The sequence below is a fragment of the Terrapene carolina genome, unplaced genomic scaffold (genome assembly GCF_002925995.2).
Source record: "Terrapene carolina triunguis isolate 2854851 unplaced genomic scaffold, T_m_triunguis-2.0 Scaffold69, whole genome shotgun sequence".
Classification (NCBI taxonomy): domain Eukaryota; kingdom Metazoa; phylum Chordata; order Testudines; family Emydidae; genus Terrapene; species Terrapene triunguis.
This window is the reverse complement of record NW_020664420.1, coordinates 55,705,826-55,718,485: the sequence shown is the minus strand read 5'-3', so window position 1 is coordinate 55,718,485 and position 12,660 is coordinate 55,705,826. Positions and strand designations below refer to the sequence as shown.

The 12,660-nt window shown below is 38.8% G+C and overlaps 1 protein-coding gene across 1 annotated transcript in view; it reads left to right on the top strand.

Annotated features, from left to right (window-relative positions):
• The window catches only part of ST8SIA4 (ST8 alpha-N-acetyl-neuraminide alpha-2,8-sialyltransferase 4), an 81,154-nt gene that overhangs the window by 43,509 nt on the left and 24,985 nt on the right, over positions 1-12,660 (top strand). Inside the window, exon 4 of the mRNA XM_024196563.2 lies at positions 2,020-2,313. Coding sequence (XP_024052331.1) covers positions 2,020-2,313 — 294 coding nt within the window. The remainder of the gene's footprint in view (positions 1-2,019; positions 2,314-12,660) is intronic.

The window sequence follows — 12,660 nt, the reverse complement described above, 5'->3', positions numbered from 1 at the left end:
CGTGGGTAAGAACCTCACTTCTTGCATCTGAAGAAGTGAGGTTCTTACCCACGAAAGCTTATGCTCCCAATACTTCTGTTAGTCTTAAAGGTGCCACAGGACCCTCTGTTGCTTTTTACAGATTCAGACTAACACGGCTACCCCTCTGATTTTTTGACCCAATATATCTGGCAGTACTTCTGTTAGTCTTAAAGGTGCCACAGGACCCTCTGTTGCTTTTTAGGTCAAAAAAGTACACCATTATAAAACATAACCTTTTGCATTAGGTATGTTTCTCATGAATTGGTGATAACTCACAAGATATTAGCCCTTATAATTATTTTTCAGGTTTATGGGGAAATTACATTTAGGCACCATTTTCTAACTGCAGAAAACCTTTGTAATTGAAGAGAGATGATGCTACCTAAACAGTACTGTTGCCAGATCAGAAGAGGTTTGTCTTAAAGGCATATTGGCCAAATTTGTGTCAGTGCAGTTTTACATAAAAAAAATTTCAGCACCATATCCTTCACATCGATGTGATTCTAGCACTTGTATGTGCAGGTAATAGAATTTGCATTGCAAATCTTGTTTCTTGTGAAATGAATTAACCTCTATTATAATAACTATTATTTATATTATAGTAGTGCCAAGGATCACATTCAGAATTAGCCATTGTGCTGGCACCTGTACAAACTCTAGTTACTTCATTTGAGTTACAACACAGATATGACATGGACCCAATATGTTTTTCCACTTCAACTCCTACTTCACACTTAACTTTCTTCATTTAAACTTACCCTGTTTGAGAATTATTGAGAGGAAGGCAGCTCTTGTGATTAAAGCACTAGACTGGGACGGCAGTGTTGTGAGGATAAATTCAATGTTTTCAAGGGGCACATTTATGATTCTGATGAGCAGCATAGAATAGTCACTACATGAAATTTTCTGACAATTTTTGCTAAAATTACATCCCATTTTTGTCACAAACAAAATGATTACTCAGTGGAAGAGTAGGAAGATTTTGTTGCAAGGCAACAGCTGCAGAAACAAAGAAATTAGTAAGAAAAACCCTACCTATGTTGATACTTGTTTGTCCTGTGCGTATATGCAGTAAATAGATTCTCATATTCTTCTGGAGATATATTTTATATATTAAAAGTTTTAAATGCAATTTATTCTAGAACAGATTTTAAATATTATCAGGTGTATAATATGTGGATGTGTTACTAATGATGAGCTTAGTGGCCAATATGTTACAGTAAAACTTTAAGAGACTGGTCTCTTTTTGCTTAGTTGGTGATTATTAGAAGTTACATGTTGGTGGAAAAGGCCTGAACAAGCTCAAAATTGGAGAAAGCAAAGGGGTCACTGACAACTTCCGCTGGTCTAAAAACGGGACATAATTTTCATAAAAAAAAGTCACTCTTTTGGTCAAAACTTGAAACTTAGATGAAAAATGTCATCCAAATCGTGATTGTCAGAATTTTTCATCCAGCTTTACTGACAACGAAACAAACCCAAACCAGTTTGATTTTTCTGACAGTTATTTGTGATTGGTATGAAATGCTATGCTGTACAAACTACATAATGGATAACAAAAATAAATGAATTTTACTTGATTGGCATGACTACCTTTAAGAGCTTGAGCTGTTTCCAAGGAATTTAATCAAGATAGGTTAAACAAATGCACATTAGTGAAAATAACAATAGCTGTAAGAGACATATTGTTATTGTTAAGCACTTGTCTACGTATTGACACATTCTGTTTGAACACTAATTATATGAATTTTAAATGTACTATACAGTATCTTCTTCACTGAGTTGATTACACTTAATACCTTTTTTAGAACATGCTGGGAACATCCAGGCTTTATACAGCACTAAGTAATATCATGCAGATTACCATTGGTACTTTTTAGCTCACCTAGTTTGAAATAGTTTTACATGTTCATTTTCAGCTTTTCCTTCATGCATACCCTTATCTAAGTTAATGGTTCATATTTATTTTCATTTGTCCATTAATTTTTTCCTCTTCAGGTGCAATCTAGCCCCTGTGGTGGAGTTTGCTGCAGATGTGGGAACTAAATCTGATTTTATTACCATGAATCCATCAGTTGTACAAAGAGCATTTGGAGGCTTTCGGAATGAGAGTGACAGAGAAAAATTTGTGCATAGACTATCCATGCTGAATGACAGTGTCCTTTGGATCCCTGCTTTCATGGTGAAAGGCGGAGAGAAGCATGTGGAGTGGGTTAATGCATTAATCCTTAAGAATAAATTGAAAGTGCGAACCGCCTATCCATCACTGAGACTTATTCATGCTGTCAGAGGGTAAGTGTCTGTAAAAGACTGGTCTGTCCTTGGCACAATGGAACTCATAACTAAAATTTCCAGTAGATAGAAAAAAGCTCTAGTAAACCTCTAAAAGGGTTTATGGTATATCTATTATTTTCATAATGGATTGCATTTGTTGATAAAGCTATTTGTTTGGTAATAAATGTTGTCCGCTCATTGAGTCTGTTCAAAGGTAAACATTTGGGGTGTTTTAGCTTAGTAACTTTTCTTTTCCACCTTCATGAACACTTTTATTATCATAAGGGGGAATTACTGAAAAATAAGGTGAATTCAAAGCATGGGTGGGAAGCTTTTGGCACACAGAATGCAATAAAAGTACTTCATGTTCTCTATTGGGCCAGGCTGTGGAGGACAAAAAGGATTGGTATTTCATGAGAAACAGTTAGATTCCATCTCCAGAAATGGTGTTCTACAAAAGAGTCTGTCTGGCAGATGTGAAAAACCTGAGCTCCTTTCAAAATGTTCCCTGTTTTGTCCTGAACTGAGAGCCTTTTGGGCCATCAAAAACAGCCAACTAGTCAGAATAACTGAAAGCTTAAAGGTAGTTGTTGTTAAAAGCTATGTATGTGTCCAGTGGAGCTAGGGGACTATTTTTTTTTTTCAACCAGATAAAATTGTGTGTGCTTCTTGGATGTGGACTTTGTAACTGTCATTCATGTCTGTCATTTTAAGATTAGATTACCATGATGCACATAGGGATACACCTTAAAACCACGAACTGGAGTTGGTGCAATATTTCAGCTCATCTATTAAGTGCAATACCTTGCTGTGAACATATTCAACCCATGTTCCATGAACTTCACTAGTGACTTGTAGGTTTCCAGGTGTTGTTTAAGGTGTCTATTTTGATTATACAGCCCTAAACAGCTTAGAACCTGCCTGTCTACCAGACCACCACAGGTGAGATCAGATGAGATGTTTGAGCTGAAGTCTCACTATTAGACCTGAGAAGGAGCTGCTGTGGCATAGTGCTTTCCATGAAAATTGCTTTACAGTTCGCTCACCTTCTTGTCCAAAGAGGTTAACTTGGACTACCTTCAGATGGCAAACTTCGTCTTTTTTCTTCAGCCAGTTGAAAATAGGAGGACAATTGTTAGAGGGGGAGGTAAATTTGGTATTGGATTGCCTGGTTGCTATTGGTGGGTTGTTTTGAATTGTACTGCTATACTTTAATTACATTTGGGCACTGATTTTGTTGAATTTTCGGGTTGTCTCTAGTGTGCCTGGAACATATGGATAGGTGATCTTTATTTAACGTGTATAAATCTGAATGAATAAATACATAACCTAATAAATCCTTTAAAGTAAGTCCAGATTCAGTTAACAAACAACTGTTGTAGTAGTAGTAACTTACATTCTCAAAAGTGACTAGTGATTAGGGTGCTTACATTTTGGGTGGCCAACTTGAGGCACCTTGAAGGGGCCTAATTTTTTGAAAGCACTTTGCACTTACCTTCTGAAAATCAGGTCCCTTTATTGTATCTTAAATTGGTAACCTATAACTGAGTCACCAAAAATCACTAGTCAGTTTTGAAAATTTAGGCCAACAATTTAAAATCTGTTAGGATTACCCTATTTCTGAGACCCCGTATTTAGAAAAGTTTGGGACTTCAGCTTCTGTGATGTTTCAGAAAATCTGTTAAATCTCTTTCAAATCATTACTCTGAAGTCAGTTTTTGGGGTGGAGGGGATTAATCACCCCATTCATTTGGACTTCTAGCTGCACCCCTGCAGCAGGTGTATGGAAGTCGTCATTATTCATTGTTCTCATTTACAGTATGAATAAAAATGAAAGTTCATCTAATGAAAACAAAAACTAAAAGTCCTGGGTCTGATTCATCCCTGATCCAACTCCATTGGCTTCCACAAAGTGACATGAGGGATTAATTTGGCTTCATGTGCCTGATTGACAGGTAGCATACAGATATATATTGATTAAATTTAGAGTAAATATCCTTCTAGATTTCCTAATAGGCAGGCTTTTCTGACTTTTAAAACAAAAATTGCAATAAGGTTTAGTACTAAATACAATTTATGCCTCTGAAAAAAGTACCATCTCTTTCATGTTTAGAGATAAATCTCAAAAGTTATCACCACAATATGTATCTGGTCTATGTATTTCAAGCAGAACAATTTGTATGTTATGGCAGTGGTAGAAGTTGATAGGCAAAGATTAATCTTGAAGACTGATTTTATAAAAATAAAATTTATGCCTAAATTTCAGTTCCACATTTCCCAGTGGCAAACCTATAATGTGAAAACATGAAGTAAAATTTGTGCCCCCCCCGTCCACCCCCGCCCGCACAGACTCCCAACTACTTTGCAAGGTTAGTGTATATAAAAAGGTTTGTATAGTTACCTTGTCTGACTTCAGTAATAGCTTGAAACAAATACAGAACCACTGATTGCCACTTCATGTAGTAACTATAATTTGTATATTATAGTATAGTAGTTTTGAGGAACATTTAGTACATGACAATTCTATTTTTATTTTTGTTCCATTCATTTTTATTTCAAACCCTATGTGAATTGTGTGATGATTTGTGCTCTCCTGAGAAGACACGTTCCAGAAGCAACACTCCTAAAACTGTCTTATGTGGAGGCTGAACTTGTCATCTGTATAACTGTATTTTTTGCTACGCTTAAGCACAAGTCTCCATAAGTTACTGTCTAATAAATAAACTGTGATAATTAATGGAGTCCTCAGCTACTGCAGAAGTGAAAGAAATAGCATGAAAACATGTAGAAGATTGCTGCTAGCTCCGTGGTAAAAAGGAAACAGGATATGTACGCCCAAATACTCTGCTTGTTTGTTTAAAAAAAAAAAGCGGGGGGTGGGGGTGAGACTTGTGAAAAACATCTAATTTATTGTATACACCAGCTAAATAATCTGTTAGACATGGTATATTTTACATCAGTGTTTGAAACAATCAGAGGAGATCAAGTTTTAACTTTTGATGAAAGAAAGATAGCAAGGCTGAACTCAATGGCTATTAGCCAGGATGGATGGGGATGGTGTCCCTAGCCTCTGTTTGCCAGAAGCTGGGAATGGGTGACAGGGGATGGATCACTTGATGATTACATGTTCTGTTCATTCCCCCTGGGGCACCTCGTATTGGCCATTGTCAAAAGACAGGATACTGGGCTAGATGGACCTTTGGTCTGACCCAGTATGGCCATTCTTATGTTCTGCAAAAAGTGGTATTGTCTGTTCAGGTACTTTATTTTACAGTATGGTGCTAATTGTATATCCATTACTTTTGTGATCCTTGTTTTGCAAAATATCAGGATTCTTATAGTTTTCATATCCTTGCCCTTGAATATAGTGTGGTGACTTTCATTAAGGACCACAAAAAGCTTGGAGTACACAAATGTGAATGTGACGTTTAGAATCATTCCCCCAAATTAATATTTGCATTTTCTCCAAAGACATAGAAACTTCCTTTTAACCTTTAAACACATGAATAGTCATTTTGTGTTTCCTCTCACTTGCATTCATATTATCAAGGCTTCATTGTTTTACATTTTATTTTGCATTTAAATAATCATTTATATGAAGGTGTTTTTTTAAATTAGACTTCATGATAAGAGTATCAGTCTGCAAATCATTAAGGCTCTAATGTTGCTTTTTTATTATGTCTTGAGATCCTTCCAAAGTTATATTAAGTGAAACATAGAGAGATTTTTATAAGACCATGTCAGAGACATACTAGGAGGATCTTCCAAAGTAGTATCCTGAACTTGAAATGATAATCTAATGAGGATAAATAAAATGTGCAATTTGATGTTTAAATGACTCCATAAAGTTGTTTTGAAAGAAAGGAATTTTCATCTCTGTTAGAGAAGAGGCCCTTTATGGCTTACACATTCACTGTTGTTTTTTTTTCCTTTTGAGAGATAGAGCACTTCCATAGCGTTCTGATGTACAAACTGAGGCTCTTTAGTGAGACTTTGTTTATTAGATTTGCAAGTACAATTCTACAAAGGCCTGCAAAGTAGAACAGTGTATTATTTGTAAGATGGTAATGTTCAAAGGCTCAGTCAGTCTTACGATATGTCTACATTGTAATGAGGTGGCTGGCTCGAGTCACTGTTAGGAGGTGGCTGGCTCGAGTCAATTGACTCAGGCCTGTGGGGCTCAGGCTGCAAAATTGCAGTCTATACATTTGAGCTCAGGATGGAGCCTGGGCTAAGAGACCCTGTGAGAGGGGAGAGTTTCAGAACTTGGGCTTCAGCCCTAGCCCAACTGTCTACACTGAAATTTTATGGTCCTGCAGCCCGAGTCAGCTGACCTGGCCTCTGAGACTCAGTGCTATGATTTTCTTATGGCAATGTAGACATCCCGAATACAATGGATCTCTGTGGGTGCTTTACAAACACACATTAAGAGACAATCCCTACCCCAAGGAGCTTACAATCAAATTGTAAAGTATTCATTTTTTTGTAGAACAAGCAAAACTTTGTCCTGTGCGACTCTATATTTAATTCAATGTGAGGAGCCCTGTGGTCTGACTCACCTGAAATTTTCATTAAAAATTTGGCGCTCTAGGGAGACCTGTGGTGTAAAACAGGCTGGATGACTTTATGATTCTTGTTTCCAACTTGATGCAAGGGTTAAAGAAATTTCATGCTTCAGCGTGTAGGCTGATGGCTGCAGGGTTCAGGAAGGAATCACGCCTGCTCTCTGCCTATGAACAGCATTGCCAAGTCATCCAGGGGCATGGTTTTTCCTTCATCTTTCTGTGACCATCAGGTGTAAGCAGTTTCCAGAGACAGGATATTAGACTTGATAGACTATTGAGGTGATCTAGTATGACCACATTATATCTTCATGTGTACTGGCATATATAATAACCAGACAGTTTTGCAGTGATCACACATGGCACTAAACCTTTCTCTTCTTACTCATTTAACTCTGTTGTCTTTAATAGGATTACTTTTAGCTGGATCTGGCACTTTTCTTATTCAGAATGTGTCCTAGTCTCCCTCCACAGTCTGAGAGAATTTAAAGAAAACTTTTTTTTTTTTTTCTGGTCACTTGTGGGCTGTTTGGTTCATAAAAAAGGTAATGTGGTGTTTGAAAAAGAAATTGCTTTTTGCAGATTTCATGCTCTATTAAACTTCTGTGAATGATGGGTATTGCTCAGAAATCTCATGATGATTTAAAGCTTTGTATGCACATATTATGTAAATACTAGGTCCAGCATGCTAACTGCATTTTTAAGCTATTGCATATCTTTAGTGACCTTTACATTCAGATTCTGACTTAAGCAGTTCTTGCCCAGGATGATCAAATAGCGTTATGCTGTAATCCATTTCCTGTGGGCAAATACAAAGAAATTTCTCTTAAGCGTTGGATTGCTTGCTCAGATATCATTTTATATCACTACTTTACAATTTGGGGCACTAAGAATTTTTCTTTGGACAGTTGCGTGACTTGCTTATGCATTATGTCTAATAGCTTTTACTGAACTTTTATGTAATTGTGCATGCATTATTGACAAAATAATTGAGGTAATCAATATCCCATGGTGTTCAAGATTAACAGCAGGAAGTAGAAGCTCTAAATTAAAGGTTTAATTGATTAAAATGATTCAGTCTCTTTAGCCACTGACCAGAAGGTTAATTATAGGGTAATTCCAGTAAGCAAACCACACAGCTTTTAAAAATAATTGAATTGGACAAAAAAATTCAGAAAGATGAAACCGGGGTTTCGTTATGGACCTGAGACTTCATGCAGAGCTGTTGTTTTTTTGTTTGTTTGTTTGTTTATTTGATTGCTTGTTTTTGTTTTTAATGATACACCATAAGACAGCTGAATAGGAAAGTAAGTGCAGTGTGTACATGTAGGGTCCTCTTCGAGTACCTTGTTGAGTCAGAACTTCCATGGAAGCCACATTAAACAGGAGACAAAGAGAGGAGCAGAACTTACCAGGACTGGCTAGCATTGTGGCCCAAATGCTGCTCTTCATTTCCACTAATGGCAGGCAATTAAAACTAGCAGAGCAAGGGATGCTCTCTTCCATGGCATGCCGCTCTGCAGACCACATGGATAACTGAGCAGTTGTTAACACTGCTCCAAAGATCATTAGCTGCCAGTGAATTCCCTCTGCTGTTACATGGCCACAGAGAGAAGCAAACAGTTGCACCAAAGCTCCTGTAAGAACCACACCATCAGGGGGAGAGGAACCAGCAGGCAACATGGAGGGGCTGGACAGAAGTACACATAGCTCCAGGAACTGGAGAGCTGTGGCACAGTGATCCACAGATCCCTGGGTTCTGTGGGTCTGAAAGTCTCTTCCTTCTGCTTCCTCCACAGTCTTCACTCCTCACTGATGAGAGTATGCAATGAAACAAAAAAGAGTCAGTAAAACAATTTTACAGTCTTTTATACTATTCTTCTATGAAGTGAACCTGCCTTGTCCAGCCCTGTTCCCCTCTGGGAGTCCAAAAACAATATTCTCGTGTGCATCTTAATTTAAATGTAATGCATGATCCTGTTTTTGTTTTTTGTTTTGTTTTAGTTGCAACAGTTCATTCCCTTGAACTGTTCACCATTCAGCATCCACATCACTAGAAATTTCTTCATGCCTTCATAGTCTTTTGTGTAGGGGAAATCACATAACCATTCTTCAGGCTTTCCCTATATTAAGATTTTCATCTTGCCACCTCTTATGAAAGACAGTAATGAGCTTGATCTTGTACTCCCTACTGAGGCAAAATTCCTAATGAAGTCTTTGTGAATTTTGCCTGAGTAAAGAGTTCATGGTTATTTTTTCAGTGCATAGCCCTTGTCCTTTATAAGTTGAGACAAACAGCTTATTTTGAAGGGAATGACCTTTTATACAACTTCACTATCTCTCTGATGTCCTTCACAGCGGGCAGTTCAGAAAAATAATACTTTGTGAAACTCAAACATGTATAAATCAAATTGTCCTCCTGTAGCTCTATGCTAAACAATTGCTGGGAGGGATCAATATTGCACTTTGTGGTTTGTCCTGTTAACATTCTTTCTCTATTCTGTTTTTGCTGCCAAAGTAACAAACTATATATATTTTTGGAAAATTAAAAATTTAAGTGACATGATTCGTCTAAAAATCATATATTGTATATGTTTTAATACAGTAAATGCCTTAACCTGTCTTTCTAAACAACTCACAATGAAAGATTTCTTTTAAAAATTTCCTTACTGCTTTTTCTGTTTTTGTTTCCATTTTGTGTCTAACTCAGGTTGCTAATGAAAATTCGCTAGTCGGGGTAATTTGATTTTTAATTGTCAGTTTCTCCACAAAAAGAACAAGGAGTACTTGTGGCACCTTAGATACTAACAAATGTATTTGGGCATAAGCTTTCGTGGGCTAAAATCCATTTCCTTGGATGCATTCAGTGGAAAATACAGTAGGAAGATATATATATATACATACAGAGAGCATGAAAAAATGGGTGTTGCCATACCAACTCTAACAAGACTAATCAATTAAGGTGGGCTATTATCAGCAGGAGAAAAAAACTTTTGTAGTGATAATCAGGATGGCCCATTTCAAACAGTTGACAAGAAGGTGTGAGTAACAGTAGGGGGAAAATTAGCATGGAGAAATAGTTTTTACTTTGTGTAATAACCCATCCACTCCCAGTCTTTATTCAAGCCTAATTTAATGGTGTCCAGTTTGCAAATTAATTCCAATTCTGCAGTTTCTCGTTGGAGTCTGTTTTTGAAGTTTTTTGTTGGAGAATTGCGACTTTTAGGTCTGTAATTGAGTGACCAGGGAGGTTGAAGAGTTCTCCAACTGGTTTTTGAATGTTATAATTCTTGACGTCTGATTTTCTCATGTTCTCTGTGTGTGTATATATATCTTCCTACTGTATTTTCCACTGTATGCATCCGATGAAGTGGGTTTTAGCCCACGAAAGCTTATGCCCAAATAAATTTGTTAGTCTCTAAGGTGCCACAAGTACTCCTCGTTCTTTTTGCTGATACAGATTAACACGGCTATCACTCTGAAATCTGAGTTTCTCCACAATTTCTCATTTGGGTTTTTATGCAGTAAGCCTATATTGCAATGTTTCAGTTACAAGGATTTAACTTTTTATTGGAAATATTTCTGTTGGGTTTTACAAATGCTAAATTTTAGTTGAAATATGATTTGCAAGTGTCTTTTTAATGCAGTAATGGCCTGATGATGTGAGGAGCAGGGCTGCAACTCACATTAAAGGTTGTGACTTCTGAGCATCTCTGAACCCACATGAATCTGACTCTGAATTTACTTATACCAATTTTACACTTGTGTGATTCAGGTTTAGTGGAGTTACTTCTGGTTTACGCTACTGTAAACAATGTAGTAATGCTCAATGCATTACAGGAATGCCACACTAGAAGAATAAAAAGGAAAATATCACTTTCCAATATAAAATAATGCTAATATAGATTGTACTATTATATTTCCCTTCAACCTTCACTTAGGATAGCAACAGAACTGGCTTTTCAGAGAGTCCTTAAATGGGATACCAGATAACACTGATTTTGTGAATTAACACATTGGGCCAAATTCTGTGGTCCTTACTCTGAGGTCCATGCTCCCTCTGCTGACATGAGTAGAAAAGAGATGAAGCTGCTCTGTGGAGCTCTAGGTGTTGGATGGGGTGGAGTGAGGTGAAATTGGGAATGAGAGCTTTGGAGGGTGAGAGGGTGGAGCTGGAGCTGGATGTGTTGTTTCTTCCCCCCTTTGAATAGTGGGAGAAACAAGTACAAATTAATGATCTCAACTAACTATCATAGATGTCCATTCATTGCCATGGCACTTTTGTGGTCAGACATCTGCAGACGTTCCCATCCTAAAATAACAAAAGCTGGTGTTAGCTCATGTTCCTGTGGTTGGCTAGTGTCATTATGGCCAAACGTCCCTCTTAAACACTCTATTCTCAGTTCCCCAAAACTTAAGAGTGACTGTTAGGCTATTTATTTGCGTCAAAGTTGATGGCCTCAAGCCTTAAGCTAACTGCTGAAGCCAGTGTGTTACAAGATACAGGCCTGTAGGTTCCTTATGTCACCACTAAATCAAATAAATGCTAAAGCTAGCTCTATGGGCTACCCACCCAAACTGGGGGATAATATTAGGGAGAAAGTGCACATGGCGATGGTGGGAGGTTTCTGCCCTTAAAGGTAATTTGCAAAGTATTGAAAAATAATTGGATTTGTGTCATCTAGTGCTTCTACATCAGTGGTTTTCAAACTTTTTTATGGGGACCCAGGTGAAGAAAATTGTTGATGCCCGTGACCCAGCGGAGCTGGGGATGAGGGGTTTGGGGTGTGGGAGGGGCTCAGGGCTGGGGCAGAGGGTTGGTGTGTGGGGGTGAGGGCTGTGGGGTGGGGCCGGGAATGAGGGGTTCAGGGTGTGGGAGGGGGCTCAGGGCTGGGGCAGGGGGTTGGAGTGCCGGAGGGTCAGGGCTCTGGGCTGGGGGTGCAGGCTCTGGGGTGGGGCTGGGGATGAGGGATTTGGGGTGAAGGAAGGGGTTCTAGGTTTAGGGGGGCTTGGGGCTGGGGCAGGGGGTTGGGGCGTGGACTTACCTCTGGCGGCTCCCAGTCAGCAGTGCAGCCAGGGTGCACCGTGGACCATGCTGCGCCCTGGAAGCGGCCAGCAGCAGGTCTGGCTCCGTGCGAATCTCGCCCGCAGGCACCGCCCACCCCCCCCCAGTTCCCATTGGCCAAAGGGAGTGCAGAGCCAGTTACCGGGGTGGGGGCAGCACGTGGAGTCCCATGCCCACCCTGCCTAGAAACCAGACCCGCTGCTGGCTGCTTCCAGCGCACAGCACGGTGTCGGAAAAGGTAGGCATTAACCTGCCTTAGCTGGGCAGCACCGCCAACAGGACTTTTAACATCCTGATCGGCAGTGCTGACCAGAGCAAGACAACCCAGCTCCTTACATGCCGCGACCCAGTAGTGGGTCACAACCCACAGTTTGAAAAACACTGTTCTACAGGACGTATAAGAAAATCCTATAAGATTTGTTCGTGTTATAGTTTTAAAGTTGATTTTTACCTTAGATATTTCAGGAGTATTCGCTCTAATCTTACCTGGTTTTGTAAGAGGTCTTGGAAGATGTATATTGTCAGCTCTCACACATTACTGCATAGGTGATCATGAGGTATAGATGATGTCACCACAGGATTCTGACTGGTATCTTTTAACTCACTACAAATCACAGGATTGCTTATTACTTTATATAGAATTTTAAAAATAGCCCAATCCTGTTGCCAGTAAATCAATGGGAATTCTGCCATTGGCTACAATGAGAACAGGGCAGAGCCCTAACAATTATAAGCTAA